The sequence below is a fragment of the Triturus cristatus genome, chromosome 5_1, assembly GCF_964204655.1.
Source record: "Triturus cristatus chromosome 5_1, aTriCri1.1, whole genome shotgun sequence".
Taxonomy (NCBI): Eukaryota; Metazoa; Chordata; class Amphibia; order Caudata; family Salamandridae; genus Triturus; species Triturus cristatus.
The window spans coordinates 9570233-9592313 of NC_140587.1; the positions used below are offsets into that span (position 1 = coordinate 9570233).

At 48.5% G+C, this 22081-nt stretch overlaps 1 protein-coding gene across 1 annotated transcript in view; it reads right to left on the bottom strand.

The window, feature by feature from the left end:
• Nucleotides 1–22081, bottom strand: part of LOC146829945 (nicotinamide N-methyltransferase-like) — an 81790-nt gene that overhangs the window by 54924 nt on the left and 4785 nt on the right. Inside the window, exon 2 of the mRNA XM_085604209.1 lies at nt 4213–4420. Coding sequence (XP_085460335.1) covers nt 4213–4420 — 208 coding nt within the window. The remainder of the gene's footprint in view (nt 1–4212; nt 4421–22081) is intronic.

Sequence of the window (22081 nt, forward strand, 5' to 3'; positions counted from 1 at the left end):
TTACAATGTGCAAAATTAAAAAATGCATATAAAAATGCTTTTTAAATTTTGGCATATGTGCACTTACATGTGCAGTACGCATTTTAGGGTACCTCCAGGGAGGTCTTAAGCCTAGAGGCACTCTTGGGTTTAGATTTCCTAAATTGAGACTTTCTATTAGGACATCGCATTTTAGGAAATTCAAACCATTTCCTATTTGGCCCATAGGTGGAAATGCAACAGCATTTCCTATTCACGATTTCCTAATAGCGATTCCTACTCTGTAGAAATCACTAATTTTGTACATTCCATTTTGCATTTCCCAAATAGCGATTCAGTAGGAATGGCTAGTTAGGAAATGCAAAATTAGAATTTTGGACATCTGACCCTAAGCGCTAACAACAGTTTGTAGAAGCAGTAGACCTGACCTTGGCGGTTTCTCAGGTCGCCTGTAATGGAGCCTGGGTTGGATACCCAAATCATGTTCTTCCCAAATCCTGAATAGCAGTGACCCCAAATCGGGGCCACCGGCCACAGCACAAGACCTCCCCCGATCAGTGAGGCATAGTTCTATATGGGCTTCTTGCGACATGTGGTGTCACTAACCCTGTTCAATGCCAGCCGGTGACACGTGGTGCCACTAACCCTGTTTAACGCCAGCCGGCTACATGTGGTGCCACTAACCCTGTTCAACGCCAGCTGGCTACACATGGTGCCACTAACCCTGTTCAATGCCAGCCAGCTACACGTGGTGCCACTAACCCTGTTTAACGCCAGCCGGCTACATGTGGTGCCACTAACCCTGTTCAATGACAGCCGGCTACACGTGGTGCCACTAACCCTGTTCAACGCCAGCCAGCTACACGTGGTGTCACTAACCCTGTGCAATGCCAGCCGGCTACACATGGTGCCACTAACCCTGTTCAACGCCTGCAAGCGACACGTAGATGAGGGACCAGGACTACCCTGCAGACCAGTAGGTCCCACATCCAGCACCTAGTCGCTAATCACGAATGGCAGAATCCACACCAGTGGTCGTACGGAGAGGAGTAAGAGGAAGATGCGGCTCAGTCTGGCCGAAAGCCGGGTCACAGTCACTGAGGTGACCTTACACGTGGTGCCACTGAACCCTAACTACGCAGGCGGGTGGGGCCATCCAACCTATGCCGGCAACACTCAGTGAATGGCCCATGCTGACCGCTGCCTCAGGCCTACACCACGGTTAAGTAGGTCACACATTTGGAACTGAACTTTGCTTATTCAAAGGCAGAATACATTTCATCGCATGCACCGAGAGGCGTAAGAGGATGACGCGTTGCAGTCCATAGGGGACAGGATCATTGTTACAGAGGTGATCGAACGCTACCGACAACTGCCCTTGTGTCACTAACCCTGTGCCTTGCGAGCCAATGACACGTGGCTGTGGGCCACTGCTGACTGCTGTCTCCGGCCTTCACTGCTGATGAAAACGAGGCTTGCGCTTTCCACTCCTCGATCAGACCTTCCGCATTATGCCCTGGAGGACACCTTCCTCTGTCCCCCGCAAGCCTCCGCCACATTCACCTCGGACATTGATGAGGACCCGCTCAGGTCGCATGGCCCATCTGACTGCACCACAAGTCACCCTCCCGTGGCTGGATGCCTGTGCTGACCGCAGTGCATCCGGGGCCACTAACTCTGTGCTAGGCTGGTCTGTGACCCCTTCTTCTGGGATATTGGATGGCCTCTGAGGCGATGGCCTTGGGGTCATCAACGCCATGTGTCTGTGGCCCCGTGCTATCCGCTGTCTCCAGACTCAACTGCGGCCCACCAGGGCTCACACATCAAATCTAGTCCTGACCCTCCTGGACGTCGCATCACCGCAGGAGGCACACACCACCACCGCAAGGACCACCTCCAACCGTCATCTGCCAGAGTTGAGCCTTTGGTCCTGACAGACTTACGGAGTTGCTCAGACCTGTCGTGGATGCCATCATCAGTCAGATACCCTGCTCAGCACTCCAGGTGCCAGTGACTCAGTGCACCTCAAGCCATTGTTCATTACGGGTTGAGTTTTGTGCTCTGGAGAGGTTGTGCAGCAATGTCACCTCAAACATTGTGGGAGCCCTGGGACGCTGATGGGGAAGATGATGCAGGTCTAACACACCCCACTGTGTCTGCATCAGGAGTATATATCGAAGGGACACAATCCAAGACTTTTTCTTCACATGAGCGCTCTCTTCTCTAGTGCCCCAACCGCAGCGCACTGCAACTCACGGACATGTTGGCTGTCCTCTGCACTTTCTCCGGCTCCCTCCATGTTGCTCAGCAGTTGACTCTGTTATGCATGTGTATTTTGTTTCCGTTGCACTGGTGTCCAATGTTCAAGTGGTTGCCGGCACCAAGCAATCCATGCGAACTGGCTTACACTCACCCCACACAAATCCAGCACAGGCGTCACTGTACATGTGTCCCTGCCAATAAAGGGGCCGGGCGCAGGTGCCCGTAACCAGTACAACATAATATATGTGTGTGTCCCTGTGGTCTTGTTGTATGCATGAGGGCCCTGGGCCCTAGGACATTACATTGTGCTGTGTACATCGGATGCAGATATGTCACCGCAGGCAGCGGGTTGGAGCTTGGACATGTAGCTTTGTCATAACCCACTCAATTCATAAGGGGAGTGGGCAGGGCCGTCGTACGCTGAGCCAACATGGGTGTGTGACTGCTATTTGCGCGCCCATGGGCGTGGTTCTGTACTGTGAATGTGCATCTGCATGTGTCTCAATGGCAGTGTGGGTCTCCTTTGTGGGGTGTGGGTGGTCCCTGATGGGTGATAGACTCCTAGATATGTGTTCTAGTTCGCATTCCATGTGTTCGGCCCCCACCCACAACTGTTGGGCCACCTCCTTTTGGCTTACTGAGACATGGCACTGGGGTGCCATGTGTGGGTGGGTGAAGTGTCGTGAGCCAGCTGTGCTTGCAGGTGCTTCCTGCTGTGTGGTCAGTTGCAGGCTCTGTGTTATCCTCTGAGTATCTTGGCTGCCCGGGTCCTGGTGGTGGGTTGCATGGGATATCCATGGGCTGTTGTAGGACGTCGGTGTCGAAGGTGTGGTGGACCTCTCTGGCATCACAGATGTGTTGTCTTCTGTGCTCTGCTGGAGGTGTTGTGTTTCCCTCTGCAATGTGAAGGGGAGATGCATGTGTGCCGTTGTGGCCATCTCCCCCTTTCCCCCCCGTCCCTGTTCGTTACACTCCTTGTTGATGTTGTGTTAGGTCCTCTCGAGCTGTGTCTGTACTTCCTACTCCGTCTCCACACTGATGACGGGGGCCTGGGTTTCCTTCAGCTCCTCCTGTGGTGCAGGACTGCCACCTCCTGTCGCCGTTGCTGCCTTCCTGTTGGCAGCGGGTTTGTGCCTGGTTTAGGTTGTCACGTCCTGTTGGAGCCTCTTGGCCTCTTCGATTGGCCTCCTTGGCACTCCGACTGCATTCCAGGTGGTCTGTTTGTGGGTCAGTTGCTGGAAGTGTTTTGTCACCTCCGTGACGCTTGCCTTGTTTTCCAGAACCCCGTCTTCCTCTTCCTTTTCTCCTTGGCCTTCCCCGACCCCGTTGTCTCTCGCTGGTGGTCTGTCGGGGTTGTGGGGTTGGCGTTGGCCTCTGCGCTGGGTCAGGGTGCATCCATGTTGCTACGTGCTTTGGCTATTTTCTGGTGTGTTCTTTCTATGGTTTTTGAAGTGCATTTTCCTGCCAGACGCGTGGGAGTTGCAGGACTGTGGCTGGTTATTGCTTCTTTTTGTACCACGATTGGCCTCACCGCATGTTTTTTTTCGTTCGCGTTTCGCATTTTTGCGGCGTGGCGTTGATTTCCACACTGACATTTGACACGTTATCTGGTGACTTTCGCATGCTACTGCCAGGTTGTGAATTTTACGTTTACACAGGGTTATTTTCCCGCGATAGGCTGCGATATTGAAAGTTGCGTTAGGCTACTCTTGCAGTAGTTATCACACGTTCTTGTGAATATACGCCTGGATTTGTTGAATATTTCACCCTTTGTTAAATTCCAGTGGGCTTCAGCTGCTCAAATTCAACGGAGGAACGGTATGGATAATAAAGCACCGACATCTGCATGCTATTCCCTAAGAACTTGTGATGGGTGTTATTTATCACATATTGCATCCAATAAATAAAGGGCTCAGTGAATCTCTATAGTAAAGCACATTTCTGTAAGGTAATACAGCGTTGGATCCTTACCTGTTGCCGAGAACGTCAAGAACACTCTTTACAAAGTCAGTAATGTCGAAACTACCAGGTTCGTTCTTTCTCCACTTCTGCACCTCCTCGATAGCCTTATCATTGGGGCAGACGAAGTAGGCATCAGTGAAATAACGACTGGCAGGCAGAGTGCAATGAACGAACGGGGCGAAGGACATTTCAAGGAAAGTGCCTCCCTTTACAGCACCTGTTTAGAGAAATAGTCCATAATAGTGAATTTCAATACACAATATGAGCCAAATGTCTTCAAAATCATCAAACTGGAATCTTCATGCATTTACAGCGCTCTTATCGTTAACATTTACACGTCATATGTTGTAGCTGCCCAGTCTCCCCCAGAACGGGGCATATTACACCTTCACAGGAGAGCAGTAGGATAAGTTATAGACAAGGAGACTGAAAACCTATTCATGTGGAATCTCATGGCTCCTGACCTACACACAACACAACTCTGATTCCCCTTCCCACTTGGTTTCTATTTTGCACTCCCCTCCTTGCTGATTACAGTTCCTCCCCCTTTTCAAACAGTTGTCTTTTTATTATGTTTACCATTTCATCAGCTCTTTCTCTATCACTCTTCCCCCTTGGATAAGTCATTGATAAAGGTGCTATGGCTTCGTGTCCAAATGCAAGCTGTCTCTTTCTGAGAAAACACCTTGTCCTTGTATCCTGATGCACCAGCAGGATGATCACCACGTGGACAGTGCTCACTGCACAATCCTTCTTGACCATCATGTCAACCATCCACTCCGGAGCACCCCCTGACCCATGCCCTCACCACATCTTCAACCTTGGATCCTATCAAATCCCTCCTAAAGAAACTATCTGCCAACCCCAGCAAACTCCAAAGTCATTGACCAATTTCTCTTCTCCCCTAGCCCTCCAAAGTACTTGAGAAGGCCATCAATCACCAACTCACCGAATACTTAGAATGAAACAACCTGTTTGAAATCTCCCTATCAGGACTCTGCATCAACCACAGCACTGGGACCGCACTCATCGCAGCCATTGATGACACTAGAACACTTTTCAGTTGCGAGGAGACCGCTGCCCTTATCCTCCTCAACCTCTCAGCAACTTTCGCCACTGTTTCTGACCACACCCTCATCAACAGGCTCCACAAAACTGCCATACAAGAGATCGCCCTCAGATGGATCACCTCCTTCTTGACAAGATGTACTGAGAACGTTCAGATTCTTCTGCAGCCCTACATTGTTTAACCCCTACTTGACCCCCCCCTAGACGACATCATCAAATCCCACGGTCTCAACATCATATTTTCTGCAGAAGATACACAGTTTATCCTCTCACTCACCTAAGGCCCCTCCAGCACCCGAACTAGCATCTGCAATGCCCTGTCCAACGTAGCAAAGTGGATGAAAGAAAACTGCCTCAAACTCAAAATCGACAAAACAAAAGTAATGATTTGTAGGAGAAACACATCCATAAGGGACCACAGCTGATGGCCAGCCAAACTCGGACACTCCTCAACAGCGCACTGACAATAAAGTGATAGATCAAATGAGTCCCCTCCTCCTGCTTCTGCCTCCTTCGCATGCTCTGTAGAAACTTCAGACGGATCCCAGTCAATACCAGGAGAACTGCCACCCAGACCCTCACCACCAACAATCTCGATTATGGCAATGCACTCTGCACTGGCATCTCCACCCAGCTCCTCAAAAACTCCAAATCATATCGATCACGGCAGCCAGATTCATCCTGGACCTCCCCAAAGGGGTCCATGTCAACCACACCTCAGTTTAAGATCCTCATGCACGCCTACAAGGCCTTACACAACCAAGGACCAGCCTACACCAACCACCGACTGAACTTCCACCAGCCCACCAGACATCTGCGCTCCTCCTCACAAGCCCTTGCACACACACCCCACATCCAGTGGCAGCCGCTCCTTCTCCTACACTGCACCTAGAATAACCTGCCTCTTCACTTCCAAACTGCACCCTCCCTTGCGAACTTCGGAAATAAACTTAAGACCTGGCTCTTTGATGGAGATCTCGCACCCACAGCGCCCAGATACCCCACTGAGGTGACAGTGTTGCGCTATACAAATGCTGGTTGATTGATCGAGCAGTCTCTAATGAAAGTAGATCAGTTTGTGAAGGATTAAGTGAGTTCTATCTCCTGAAAATGCTTGTGTAGTTGCTAGACCTTGTTGCAAGGTGGAATTATTGTGGTACGGCTGGGATGTTACCAAATAATATTCTCACAATACACAGTGGATGATTTTTTGTTAAACACAATAATCCTTAGCTTAATCTTGTCAGTGTGGCAAAGAGCAGTCAGGCATTACTTATGGAACATGTGTAAAGCATTTTAAAGTACCATTATGGTTCATGAGTAATTGAGACAAGTCAAAAGAAATCCAACACCAATTTATAAAGATAGACACCAAATTGAAACTTGTATCATACATACAACCAGATTTTAAAGAGTTAAAAATAGATGCACTTTATCTGTCAAACTAGTCTCGTTAAAGTCGAAGGGGAAAAACACTGGTGACAGTCACTTGCAGAGTGAGTTCAAATGATCCCTCTTGTGGTTAAGGTTCTAAGGACCACTAGACCAAGACTTGGCAGCCGATGCTTTCTTACCGTGCCCGGGGAGTCTGGGTGCAGCGGTGACTTGGATGTCCTTGGTACTGAACAGGATCTGCGGGAAGTGTCAAACTTGCAGCACTTGACAAATCCACACTTGGAGGTGGAGTTCCATTCTTACCACACAGAGTAGGGCCCTTTGGACACACAGAGTAGGGTCCTTTGGGGTCCTAGGATCTGGGTTCAACAGCTGGACTTATTCTACCTTGCTTGGCGGCTCCGGGTGCAGAGGTAGCTGGCAGCTGTCAATCTCTGGGGGCAGGTCGAGCCAAACATGCTTTGCTGCACACTCGACGACTCCAACTTCAGGAAGCAGGAACACAGCAGTGGAGTCACTGATGACGTTGGTCTATGTGAGGTGCTCTCGGGCAGATATGTCGATGATGAGTTTGATGACTCGACTTGAGATCACCAAGCCTTGGTTGCAGCAAATTTAATCCATGGTTACTTCATAGGCTGGATGGCGACGAGAGTGGAGTAGCAGCTTGAAACTTGGGAAAAGCTTGGCTAGCACATTGGACTTGCAGGACACCACTTCTCTTTGGGATCACTCTTGACAGGTGCAGAGGGTTGCAATTCTTGTCACACAACAAGTAGATTTTCCTGTAGCTTGCAGTGGGATGGACCACTACTTGTGAGTCTGCTTCGATTTCTGGTGGCCACTGGAGTCTCTCTTGCTGGGAGCAATGAGGTTTTGCCACAGACATGTGTCAAACACACAGTTCCAGTATATGGTCTCTTCAGGGTACTTAAGTGTCTTATCTTTGCACTACGGCAGAGTCCAAAGTCCTGTTTTCAGTGATGGCATCTTCTTTGTACGTCTTCTCAGATTCAAAGTAAAAACTGAGGTTCTGGTGTCAGGGGATCCCCTTAAATCTTACTTTAAGGGGCGTTAAGGACAGGAGGGTCAGTAACTATTTGGCCTCTGGCCCCTGCTGTGAACCCGGCCCTGGGGTGACAACATCCTGTGTTTGTACAACACCTTTCTATCCAGAGTCCACCAATCAAGGGTCTACTAACATGGCAGATTTCTTCCTTGACTGAAGAGACCTCCTGGTCCACCATAAAGGTGAAGCTAGCCTTTTGGAGGTGTACGTCTCCTGAATGGATAATTTTCTCACCTGTCAGGCTTGACAGGTTGGAAAGGGCTGTGTCCTTCAGTGGGGGACAAGTGCTCCCACATATCAAGGGTGATGAAGCCTTTGAGGCTCACCACCTTGATTGCTGTAAACATTAGGCATCCCGGGAGGGAGGGGTGTGACCTGTCCCCTGCCCAGGCTTTAGCCTCCACCCTGAAGAAGTGCTAGAATATCCCACCAGGAGGGCAAACACTTGTCTTACCAACATATGGCTCTGATAAGCCCACCAAGGCACTGGAGCACTAAACCTTAAGTGGGCACCCACACAGGGTGGCACCTATGTACAAGCCATTTCACCCTCGGCACGAGACTCATGTCAGGGGTGAAAAAGCACGGTGTTTGACACCAAACACAACACAATTCAGTTGTTCCATAAGCAAGCTGGCTATCTCGAGTTTCATCGGTAGCCTGCCCCTTAATATAATGCACTCTGCCTCTAAGAGTGACTTACTTACATTAAGGCAGTGAAGCGGCTCTGCTACAGATGGTGTGCGCAGAGTCACTCTTGAGCAGGCAGGCTGCTCAGACAGGGCTGTAATGGCAGATCTGCAAATATACTTTTACTTGGGTCACACAGGGTGGCACAATACAGTGCTACAGCCCTGGTGACCCCTTTACCACCCTTGCTCTGCGTACTCCAGGTACCATTTACAAGGGACTTATGAGCGAGCTATGTACATTGCCAATTGTAAGTACCGATTCACATCACTTTTAGGGGAAGAGCACAAACACTGGGACCTGGATAGCAGGTCCCAGTGCACTGTCAGAGTCAAAAACCAGCATTTCTAACAGACCTGATATACTTGACATGGTTTTCCCCAAACCTTTTGCCTTCACCCCTTTTGTTTTGCTGTATTCGTTTGTGTTGGGCTAAGCACTCTGTGAACTGTACCACTAATAGCCTGGGCTAAAGTGCTTGCACTCTGCCCTTCAAAATGGTGAAATTTGCACATTTATTTACTTGCAAGTCCCTACTATATGGTCCTACACACAACCTGGGTCTGTAAATTAAATGCTACTAGTTGGTCTAGAGCACTTATTGTGCCCCCCACTTCAGTAAACCCTAAAACACAGACTTTGCCCACTATCGATATTTGTGTAAGAATATCACGTTTTTTTATAAGTCCTTTTTATGTCGGGAAGCATTTGAGGACTACGACATGAATAACCCCACATGAGAATGGATTTGTGATCAAATGATAAATGTTTTTTAATTAACCTACTTTTTATACGACAAATGATAAATGTTTTTTAATTAACCTACTTTTTATACGACAAATATCAAAAGTTTAGAATTTAATAATAACTTTTTGACAATTAATTAATATAAATGATTAGATTAGGAATATATGGCGGACCCAGATTTGAGGTTTTTTCACTCCCACATCTTTTCTATCCATTTACTTTTGACTGTTTGTATGAAGGTGTAGTGGGAAGAGCTAAATGAGGCAATAGACGACTATTTAATTGAAATGAAATTAACTGGTTTTTACATATGCATTGTTGTAAATGATGTCAGACTTGTATTGTATTCTTTTTATGTATTTTGTATATGCTTTTATGGTCTAATTTATTTAGATTGAATAAAGTTATTATTATTACTCAGGAAACACCAATTGGAGTAACTCAGGAGGCAGTGAAGCTCGCCCCGTTGGCAGTGGAAGGAACTCAGGAAACACCATATAGAGTAGCCTTGGGCCAGTGAAAGGGGCTCAAGAAATACCTTAAGGAATAACCAGGAAACAGAGAAGCTCGCCCCCTGGTGGAACTGGAAAGTACTCAGGAAATACCATATGACTCTTCGATAGACCTCCTCCTTGATGGACAGGATCTTGCGCCTCCCTCCCCACCCCCCCAGCGCCTTGAGACCCTTATGGGTGAGAAGTCGTGTTTAACAAACCCATGATTGATTCAATCAATCAATCATGGGTTTGTTAAGCACGACTACTCACCCGTAAGGGTCTCAAGGCGCTGGGGGGGTGGAGGTCTATCGAAGAGCCATATTTTGAGGTTCCTCCTTAAGTTGGAGACTGATGTCGTCTGTCTGAGGTGGAGTGGGAGGGAGTTCCAGGCTCTGGCCGCAAGAAAGGAGAAGGAGCAGCCTCCTGATCTAGACTTCCTGGTGTGAGGGACCACGGCGTAGGAGAGCTGGGCTGATCATAGGGTCCTTTGGGGTGTGTCGAATGTGAGTCTGCTATTCAGGTATGCTGGTCCGGTGTTGTAGAGGGCTTTGTGTTCGTGGGTGAGAATCTTGAAGGTGATTCTTACCTTGATGGGGAGCCAGTGGATTATGCGCTGGTGCTGGGTGATGTGGCAGTGTCGTGGCAGGTTGAGGATTAGTCTGGCGCCAGCATTCTGGATGTTTTAAAGTTTGCAGGTGAGGTAGAGTGTGTTGCCATAGTCAAGTCTGCTGGTGATGAGGGCTTGTGTGATGGCCTTTCTGTGTTCGAGGGGGATCCATTTGAAGGTCTTGCGTAGGAGGCGGAGGGTGTGGAAGCAGGATGATGTGACTGTGTTGATCTGGCGGTCCATTTTGAGTTTGGAGTCCAGGATGATTCCGAGGTTGCGTGCGTGGTCCGTGGGGGTGGATGGGTTTCCGAGGGCAGGGGGCCACCAGGTGTCGTTCCATGCATTGGGATGTGAGCCCATGATGAGTACTTCTATTTTGTCCATGTTGAGTTGGAGACAGCTGCTCTTCATCCATTTGGTGACTGCCTCCATGCCTACATGAAAGTTGTACTTGGCTGGTTGGGTACGTATGATAGAGAGAGGATGAGTTGGGTGTCGTCTGGGTATGAAACAATGTTGAGTCCGTGGGTTCTGACGATGGGGGCGAGCGGAGCCATGTAGATGTTCAACAAGGTGGGGCTGAGGGAGAATCCTTCGAGGACTCCGCAGATGGTCGTTATGGGGTGTGAGATGAAGGGAGGGAGTCTGACCCGCTGCATTTTCCCAGAGAGGAATGAGCGGATCCAGTCAAGGGCCTTGTCGCAGATCCCTGCGCCGCGAAGATTGTGTGATAGGGTGTGGTGAGAGACTGTGTCGAAGGCCGCTGGAAGGTCAAGAAGGATGAGGGCTACTGTCTCACATCTGTACAGGAGGGAGCGGATGTCATCTGTTGCGGGGAGGAGGGTGGTTTCCGTGCTGTGGTTCTTTCTGAAGACGGATTGGGAGGGGTCAAGGATGTTGTGCTCTTCGATGAAGGTGGCGAGTTGGCTTTTGATGGCTTTCTCAAAGACTTTCACTGGGAACTAGAGCAGGGAGATGGGTCTGTAATTTTTTAGGTTGGTGGGGTCTGCTGAGGGTTTCTGCAGGAGGGGGTTGATGTCAGCTTGCTTCAAGTCGTAGGTGAAGGAGGAGTTTGCGAGGGAGCGGTTGATGGTGTGGTAAAGCATGGGGGCGATAGTGCCAGCGGCTCTGTTGAAGATATGGTGGGGGCAAGGGTCAATGGGTGCCCTGGAGTGGATTGACTTCATCGTCTTCAGTGGGTCTTTGGTGGGGAGGGCTGTCCAGCTGTCGATCATTGGCTTCAAGGTGTCGGGGTGGTTGGTGAGGGTTCTGTGTGTTGGCTGTCTTAGTCAAAATTGTCATAAATGTTCTTGATTTTGTGGTGAAAGAAGGTGCTGAGTTTGTCGCAGAGGTCTTGTGAAGAAGGGATGTCTGTAGACTCGCTGATCGTTTGGGCAAATTCCTTGATGATGCTGAAGAGTTCTTTGCTGCTGTGCGCGTGCATGGAGATTCTGTCTTTGATCGCTTTCTTTCTTGTATTTCTGATTAGTTGGTGGTGGGCATTGGTGGCGGCTCTGAATTTGTTGTGGGCTTTTGTAGATTTGGAGTTCCTCTAGGCCTTTTCGAGGCGGCGGCATGTGCGTCTGGACTCTTGGAGTTCGGTGGTGAACCAACTGGCTTTCCTGGTGTGTGTGTTTTTGTTCTTCTTGAGGGGGGCTATGGTGTTGGCTGAGTCGGAGATCCATCTGTGCAAGGTTCGGGCTGCGGTGTTGGGGTCGTCATTGTCCACAATGGTTGGGGTGGAGTTGCCGAGTGAGGTGGTCAGCTTGTCATCTGTGATTTTAGTCCAATTTGGGTGAGGGAGCAGGTGCTGGGTTCTGTGGATGGTGGGTGAAATGGATGCAGTGATGGTCTGTCCACGGGAGCTCGGTGGTGTGGCTGAAAGCGATGGAGTTTCCTGTGGTGAAGATGGGGTCGAGGGTGTGTCCTGCTGAGTGTGTGGGCTTGGTCACTATTTGGCGGAGTACTATGTTGTGGAGGTTGTCCAGGAGGGCTTTGGTGTTGGGGTCTAGTTGGTTGTTGAGGTGGAAGTTGAGGTCTCCCAGCAAGGTGTAGTTGGTGGATGTGATGGCCTGCAGGGCGATATTGTCCGTGATGGAGTTGGTGAATCATCCACGGGGCCTGGGGGGTCGGTAGATGAGGGTCCCCTGGAGGGTGGTGGTAGGGCTGGCCTGTATCTTGAAATGTAGCTGTTCCATCAGGTCTGTGGACTCGTCAGAGAGTGTGCTCAGCCAGAGGGTGTATTTGTGGATGATGGCGATTTCCCCCCAGGGTGGGTGGGGCGGTCCTTCTGGGAGATCTTGTATCCTTGGGGAATGGCGATGGCGATGTCAGGTCCCGAGGTGGTGCCAGTCCAGGTTTGAGTGAAGAATGCGACGTCTGGAGTGGTGCTGTCGAGGAGGTCCCAGATTTTGGTAGCGTGTTTGTGGAGGGATCAGACATTGAGGAGGATGCATTGCAGGGTCTATGGTGCGGTCGCGGGTGGGTTGTGCTGGATCCATGGTCTTGACCGGCACACCAGCAGTGTGCATGCTGCGCACGTCTGCTGCGCGGCCTCACAGCGGCCGCCATTAAGTAGGGGTCGGGGTCGGGGTGGGCTGGACAGCTGGGAGGCGGGTGCGGGGAGGGGAAACTGGCTTGGGCTGGTAGAGCTGGGGGAGAGGGGCTGCGGGGGCAGCAGCGGCTGCAGCGGCAGGTATAAAAACGGGAGAGAGGTCCGCAGAAAGAAGTGAAAAGTGAAAGGAAGATGGAAAGTGATAGAAAGAGAGTAACAGTTAAAGGGCGATAATACGAAGGAGAATGAAAAAGCAAGCAGAAAAACGAAGCAAGAGAGAGAGTGAGTGGTCCACTGGACTACCAGGGATGAGGTGCACGTATAGCCTGTGGGTGGAGGAGGGCCTCGAACACCAACACTGAGTGCTGGGGCTCAGGAGGGCCTCACTTGATGGTGGAGCTGCCAGGGTGGGAGAGCAATTTCACTGACAATGAGTCAGTGGTCTTGCTCGTCTCCTGGCGGCAGTGAAAAATACTTGGGACAATACCGTGTTGAGCAATCAGGAGAAAAGAAAACTCCCCCCCCTGCTGGCAGTGGAACGTACGCAAGAAACATTATGTGGAGTAACAAGGAAACAGAGAATTGCCCCCCCTGGCGGCAGTGGAATACACTCAGGAAACATCATACTGAGTAACTTAGGGGAAGAAGAAGCTCGCCCCCTGGAGGAGGTGGAAGGTACTCAGAAAACACAATATGGAGTAACTCAGGAGACAGAGAAGCTTGCCGTCTGATAGCAATGAGAGGTACTCATGAAATACTGCATGGAGTCACCATGGCAGTAGTGAAAAGTACTTAGCAAACACTATATGGAGTAAGAAGGAGACAGGGAACTTCACCTCATGATGGCAGTGGAAGGTACTCAGGATACACTGTATGGAACAACTCGGGGAACAGAGAAGCTCACATCCTGGCATTAGTGCAAAGTACTCAGGAAGCCCCATATGGAGTAACATAGGAGGCAGTGAAGCTCGCCCCCTGTGGCAGTAGAAGATACTCAGTAAACACCATATGGTGTAACTCAGGAGACAGAGAAACTCTCCAACTGGAGGCATTAATAAGCACTCTGGAAATGCCTTATGGAGTAACCAGAGAACAGAGAAGCTCACCTGCTGGTGGCAGTGGAAGGTACTCAGGAAACAACATACGGAACATCCAGGAGACAGAGAATCTCACCCCGTTTATTTATTTATTCATTTATTTAGGATATCAGAGCGCTTTACACTCAAACTAGATCTGGAAGCTAATAAAGTAACAACCACAGGATGAAAACACAAATGAATCGTAAAGTGAATACAAGATCACATATCAGTTATGTTGAACAGAAGACAGTGTACACAGTATGTCAATAAAAAAAATTAAAAAATGTATAGTAGTAAATGTAGAAACAATGGAAGTAGGAACAATGTCAACGGGCCAAGGGGTTAGCCCAATTACTGAAGGAGTTTCTTCATCAGGAATCTTTTGGCTTCCAGTTTGAACACCATTGTTCTGGTGATTCTGCGTATTTCTGGAGGAAGAGAGTTCCAGATCTTTGGAGCCGCGCCGGAGAAGGCTCTGTTAGAGGTTCTCTTTTTGTTCAGGATAGGTGGTTTTAAGAGTAAGGTAGTAGCGCTTCTAGATGCTCTTACACCACAAGATAGTTCAAGTTTTTGCGCCAGATACCTGGGCGTATTGAAGTGGATAGCTTTGTGCGTCATCGTGGCAATTTTTAGCTGGATTCGAGCTTCATAGGGGAGCCAATTTAGAGTTTTTAGGACTGGCGATATGCACTCGTTGCGTTTGGTTCCTGTAACCAGTCTAGCAGCCGCGTTCAGTGAGGCCCTTAGCGGAGCCAGGGTGTATTTGGGCAGGCCACAGAGGGTAGCACTGCCACCTCATCTCCACAACGGCCCCCCACATTCGCCGGGGATGCCTGGTTTCACCTTGGAGATACCCTGGAGGGACCATCTCACAGGGATAGCCAGGACGGGTTCCCCAGCGGTCTACAGCGCCAGGACGCCTCAGGGCAGCAGTGCGCTTTACAAGACACATACATTTACATTTACATTTACATAGTCTAGCCTCGGTAAGACAAGAGCTTGAACCAACTGCTTGAAATCCTTAATTGGAAGGAAAGGTTTGATGTTTCTGGGTGTCCTTATCAAGTGGTTTGCTCCTTTACATGTGTTGCTGATATGATTTTTCATATTCAGGTTCTTGTTCATGGTGACTCCTAGAGATTTGGCTGAGTTTACGATGAGCGGGGTGCCATTGAAAGCAGCGAGGTGGCTCAGCCAGGGGTCGAGATTAGGGGTGTGATTCTGAGGGGAGACAAGCAAGAATTCCGTTTTTGAGGTGTTGAGCAGGAGATGGTTCTCAATTAACCAGTTTTGAGTAAACGTTAGGATGGTGTTGAGTGATATGAGGTTTTCCGGGGATGAGATTTTCAAGTAGAGTTGCGTGTCGTCGGCATACATGTGGAAATGAATATCCATGGAGTTAAGTGCGTTAGCTAATGGTTCCAAGAAAAGGTTGAAGAGGATTGGAGATAACGCAGATCCTTGGGGGACCCCCATGAGAACAGGAGAGGGCTGCTGGGAAAGAGAGTGATTTGCCTTGACTCTTTGCGATCTGTGATGGAGGAAGGACGAGAACCACTGTAGCACCTGATCACCAAAGCCCATCCTGTTTTGCAGGATGGCTAAGAGATTGACATGATTGTCCGTGTCAAAAGCAGAGGAAAGGTCAAGGAGGATCAGGAGGCAGGAACCGTTTTGATCGAGAATCTTTAGGATGTCATCCATAGCATGAATGAGGGCTGATTCAGTGCTATGCCCTGTCCGAAAGCCGGATTGATGTTGGTCCAAGAGCTGGTAGTTCTCAATGTGAGCACAGAGTTGGGACTGAACGCATTTTTCAAGGAGTTTTGCAAGGGTGGGTATGTTGGAGATAGGTCGGAAATTATTGAGGTCTGACCTATCAGCGTTAGGTTTTTTTAGTTTGGGGGATACTTGGGCTGCTTTTAAGCAATCAGGGATTGTGCCTTGTGACAGAGAAGCATTTACAATCCTTGTCCAGGTAGGGATGAGTGCATTCTTGATTTCCTTGAAAATGGATGGGGGTAACGGGTCACTGAAGTGGTTAGAGGGATTGATATTCCGCAGGATCCTTTTGATATCTTGTTCACTGAGTGGGGCAAAGGTCGCATTGTTCTTAGGTATCAGGGGGGTAGAGTTGAGCTTTTCAAAGAGGACAGGTGGAGAGGCTGCCCTGGAGGAGAAGAGTCCGGCATTCTTAGCAGCGAGCTCAGATGATATGAGTTTAGATTTCTCAATGAAGAAAGAAGCAAGATCGTCACTTGAGGGTGGATTGCGTCCAGGTTCAGATAGGTTTGGGCCTACAATTGATTGCTGTTTGACCAAAGCGAACAGTTTCTTGGGGCGGTTTGCCGCTTGATCGAATTGGAGTCTGAAATAGTTAGACTTAGTATTCCTGATTTGTTTGTAGTAAAGGATCCTGGCGTCTCCTAGGAGTTTGAGTTGGTGCGAGGAGGGATTCGATCTCCAGGAGCGTTCAATTGCCCTAAGGTTGCGACGTTCCGTGTTTAGGTTTTCATTGTACCACGGTTTAGAAATTTTAGTTGAGGCATTTTTATGTTTGAGTGGAGCAATGTCATTCATGATGTTGGAGATGGTCCCGTTGTAGGAGTCAGTGAGTAGCTGCACCTCCGTCAGGTCCGCTTGAGAGGAGAGGGTCGATGTACAGAGGGCGGCTAGCTCAACAGGGTTTACTAGTCTGAGGTCTCTTTTCCATATCTTTGATTTCGTTGGTTGGGCCTTCCACAACTGTACCTCCTTGTTGTTATAAAAAAGGATGCAGTGATGGTCTGACCAGTCACATGGGGTAATAGAATCCAAGGAGACGCTCTGCCCGTTAGAGATAATGAGGTCAAGTATCTTTCCTTTATTATGGGTTGGTTGGTCACAATGCTGGGTCAGATCCTGATCAATTAGAAAGGCTTTAAGGCTTGAAACCGCAGGGTCTATGGAGTTAGCCCAGTGCAGATTAAAGTCACCAAGGAAGATTTGGGACAAGGGTGAGTCAACATTGCTAGAAATGATCTCAAATAGTTCCTCAATAAAGGGGAGATTGTCTCCTGGGGGGCGGTAGAAGGTGTGAAGTTTGCAGACCGGTAGGTTCTTACTTGAGCTGTTGAGACAGAGATATTCACATGTGACAGTGACGTCCGCCCCCTGTCAGCATTGGAAAGTACTCAGGAAACACTATATGAAGTAACCAGTAGACAGAGAAGCTGTATCCGTGCTGGCACTGGAAGGTACTCAGGAAGTACTATATGGAGTTACTTAGAAGGCAGAGAAGCTCACCCCCTAGCTTCAGTGGAAAGTACTCAGGAAACACCACTTGGAGTACCCAGGAGGCAGAAAAGCGTGCCTCCTGCCCGCAGTTGAAAGTACTCTGGAATCATCATATGGAGATTTCAAGAGACATAGAATGTCGCCCGCTGCCAGCAGTGGAAGGTACTCAGGAAACACCATATGGAGTAACTCTGGAGACTGAGAAGCTCGCCCGCTGCCGGCAGTGGAAGGTACTCAGGAAACATGATATGGAGTAACTCTGGAGACTGAGAAGCTCGCCCGCTGCCGGTACTAGAAGGTACTCAGGAAACATGATATGGAGTAACTCTGGAGACTGAGAAGCTCGCCCGCTGCCGGCAGTGGAAGGTACTCAGGAAACATGATATGGAGTAACTCTGGAGACTGAGAAGCTCGCCCGCTGCCGGCAGTGGAAGGTACTCAGGAAACACCATATGGAGTAACTCTGGAGACTGAGAAGCTCACCCGCTGGTGGCATTAGAAGGCACTCAGGAAATACCATATAGAGTAACTCATAAGAAAGAGATGTTCAGGCCCTGGCAGTAGTCGAAGTTACTCCGGAAACATCATATTGAGTAACTCAGGAGACAGAGAAGCTTATCTGTTAGAAGCTCTGCTGTGTGCGGCAGTGGAGAGTACTCTTGTAACTCCATACAGATGAATGGATGGGCTGTTCGAATATTGCTGCATGGACTAAAACTCTTATTCTCCGTAGTCCACATCATTTTGGGGTAGAAAGTGTTTCAAGACAATGTCTCTGAGGCCCTCAGAAAAATTGCTGCCTGAGGCTGACAGATGAACTGTGCTACCTTGCATCTTGAGACCCGCACAATGCAGTAGGAGACCCTACTTGCTTTATCCCTGCAGGTGCTCTTCGCCTATGGGGAACTCCCCTCCTGGGTCACTTGTATTACATGCTGGCATCCACACACTCAGTCCAATGGGGATTCCCCATTTTATACAGTACCCCTCGATGATCCAGGGTCATACGATGGTGGCGTCATGCCTGGGCACAGAGGACACTTCCAAGAGATCACATTCAGGCAGCTTGAGGTCTGGTGCATCCGTGTTCAAAAACATCACCACATTGTCACTGCACTGTGTTTACCAAAATAAGACTGACCCTATATTGTAAGTGACACCTAACTTTATTATCTTTATGGAACTGGAAAACACCAGCATTGTACAGCAGTCAGAAGCAGTCTGCTTCTTCCCTACACCTACACTTACCACTGTGCTCCGAGGTGCATGCCCACTGGAATTCCAGTGTCATCACTGACAGAAGTGTTTGTTGGATTTTTTTGTTGTTGCTAGAAATAGGTCACAATCTGGACCCGAGATATCGTACCTCATTCAGATTTTTGTATTCTCTCACCTTCTTGTCAAACTGTTTTCCATAATCTTATTCAATGCCCTGTGTCCACAAATGTTGTTTACATAAACTTGTGGAAATATTTATCGTTGTGTTTCGGTGTTCTTGTGGCACGCAAGGGGCGCACAAGGGTGATTTATCAAGCCACGCAAGGCCACCTTGCATGGTCCTGCATGGCTTCATAAGTCTGGAGGAAGGCAAGGCAAGTGCAAGCCCCGGCCTTGCATGACTCTGCCCTGGGATGGCATTCCATAGGTGGAGCATGGGTGCCTACAATGGAACCTCAAGATGCAAGGGTGTCTGCAAGTGTGGTACCATTTTTCTCGAAAGATGTGGGGGAACGCGGGGTGGGTGGAAATTTGTGGATCCACGCAGATTCCAGAACTTTCCAGCAGAGAAATGTGGAGAAAATTGTTTTTTTGGGAAATTTTTTAGGTTTACAAGGGATTCTGGGTAACAGAACCTGGTGGGGGGCAGTTAAGTCACCCCATGCTGGATTCCCCTGGGTGTCTAGATTTAAAAAATGTATAGGTTTGCTAGGTTTCCCTAGGTGCCGGCAGAGTTATGGTTCAAAAACTACAGCTAGGCACTTTGCCATAAAAGAGTCATTTTTCGCTGTGAAATTGAGGTGTGTCCACATTGCGTTTTGCGCCGTTTCCTGTCACGGGCACTAAGCCGACCCACACAAGTGAGGTACCATTTTTCTCGGAAGACTTTGGGGAACACTGGGTGGGTGGAAATTTGTGGATCCAAGTAGATTCCAGAACTTTCCACCACAGAAATATGGGAAAAATGAGTTTTCTTTGGCAATTTTTTTGGTTTGCAAGGGATTCTGGGTAACAGACCCTGGTGGGAGGCAGTCAAGTCAACCCATCCTGGATTCCCCTGGGTGTCTAGTTTTCAAAAATGTATAGGTTTGCTAGGTTTCCCTAGGTGCCGGCAGAGATATGGTTCAAAAACTACAGCTAGGCACTTTGCCAAAAAAGGGTCATTTGTCGCAACGAAATTATGGTATGTCCACCTTACGTTTTGCGCCGTTTCCTGTCGCGGGTACTAGACTGACCCACACAAGTGAGGTTCCATTTTTCTCGGAAGACTTTGGGGAACGCGGGGTGGGTGGAAATTTGTGGATCCACGCAGATTCCAGAACTTTCCACCAGAGAAATGTGGGGAAAAGGTGGGGTTTTCGGCAATTTTTTAGGTTTGCAAGGGATTCTGGGTAACAGAACCTGGTGGGAGGCAGTCAAGTCACCCCATCCTGGATTCCCCTGGGTGTCTAGTTTTCACAAATGTATAGGTTTGCTAGGTTTCCCTAGGTGCCGGCAGAGCTAGGGTTAAAAAACTACAGCTAGGCACTTTGCTAAGAAAGGGTAATTTTGCATTGTGAAAATGTGGTGTGTTCACGTTGGGTTTTGAGCCATTTCCTGTCGTGGGCACTATGCCTACCCCTACAAGTGAGGTACCATTTTTATCGAGAGACTTAGGGTAATTCAGATTTGTAAAGGAACTGTTATTACCTATTGACTTTCGATGCATTTCTGCCTTCCAAATGAAAGACATTGTGTAAAAAAGAAGTCATTCTAAAAAATGACTGATAATTCTCATGCTAGTATGAGTATTCCCAATTTCGGAAATGTGCAAATATCTACTGTTTCTAAACTCTATATTTTGATCCCATTTCAGAAATACATAGGTGTCTTTCATACCGATTTTTCCATGTACACATTTTTACAGAATAATTACTATATACCCGGTACATATCAAAAAACCATTGCAAGTTGCTGCTCAGTTTTTGGCTCTGGGTTCGTCGGGTTCTTGGTGAACCTACAAGTCCTATATATCCCCACAACCAGTAATGTCCAGCGGATGTAATGGTATATTGCTTTCAAAGAGCTGTCATAATTAGAAGAAGTTACAGGTGAAAACATTGACACAAAAGGCGCTTTTATTCAACATATTTTCAATTTATCCTTTATTTAACTGTTAGTTTCCACTTAAGAAACCTTGATGGATCTGCACAAATGACCCCTTGCTGAATTCAGAATGTTGTCTACTTCTCTAAAATGTGTAGCTTTCCAGGATCCATTATTGCTTTTGTACCCATTTCTACCATTAACTGGAAGGAGGTTGAAAGCATAAAAAATTGCAAAAATAGGCTATGTCCCAGAAAAATGCCAAAACTGTGTAAAAAATTTTGGGTTTCTGACAAAAGTCTGGCATCCCCTAAAAGCTGGGAAAATGGTGATTTCAGCCCCACAAACCCTTTTTTGATAACATTTGCAAGGAAAACCCCAGATGCTTTCATTTGCAGCCCGTTTTTCCCATTTTCCCCCCCAAAAACTAAATTTTGCTGTATTTTGGCTCTTTTCTGTGACCCCTCCAGGGGAATCCACAAACCCTGAGTACCTTCATAATCCCCATGATGTTGGAAGAAAAGGACGCAAATTTGGCGTGGATAGCTTATGTGGTCAAAAAGTTACAGGGGCCTCAGCGCACACTACCCCAAATAGCCAAAAAAGAGTGTGACACAGGAGGGAGAAAAGGCCTGGCAGCGAAGGGGTTAAGAGCTCTCACAGCGGCAGAACAAGACAGCTCACCGCAATGGTTGAGTATTGCAAAGGCAGGCAAAGGCTACAGCACCAGCTCTTCCTTGCCTGTTTATGTCCATCGGATATGAAGTTCAGGGTTGAGGGGTGCCACCTAAATACTAAATGTAGTGGCGTTAAAGGGAGTGACAGGTGGAAGCCAATGAGCTACCTACCTTTAGGGCCACTACCCCCTCATATGACCAATTCCATTGGGAAGTGGGCATAACTCATGACCCTGGTTGACTAATTCTCTCCAACACAAGATGGAAGAATTTGAAAAAGTGGGGTCCACATCACCTGCCCCACCTTAGGGATGGTGCTGGCTGAATGTAGGCACACCTCCTAATCTAGCTAATTTTCCAGCCTGTCCTGGGCCAGGACTGCGGGGTTGGCATCCTCCACTAGCTGGAGATGCCTGGGTTACATTTCTATTGGTGGCATTGCCTTCGAAGCTTCCCACCTTGGAATGCCATCCTGGCTTCGATGAGGTATGGAGCACCTCCGCCCGCAACAGCCATCGTTCCAGGTCTCTGGAAGTGAAGGCTCTCTCCCCGTGACTCTCCCCATGAGGTCAGAAACATGTCTGGTTGTGGCAGGCTGGCAGAGACTAGTCTGAGACCACACCAGTAGTTGGTAAGTTTTCAGAGGACACCCCTACGGTACCCTCTGTATGCATTTATTAATAAATACAACACTGGCAACCGTGTGGATTTATTAAGAAGAGATGTTTGGTAACAAACTTTTCTGGGTACAGTGAAGCCTTTGTGGTGCTAGGAAATCCGTAATGACCGGCGTCCATCCTATGTCCTCTCTATGACTCCTCTGTGCACTTACAATATCCAAGAATGGACCTAGGTACCGCAGCATCATATCTCGTCATGGGGTATAGTACACACTGCCTTAGGGCTGTAAGGCCTG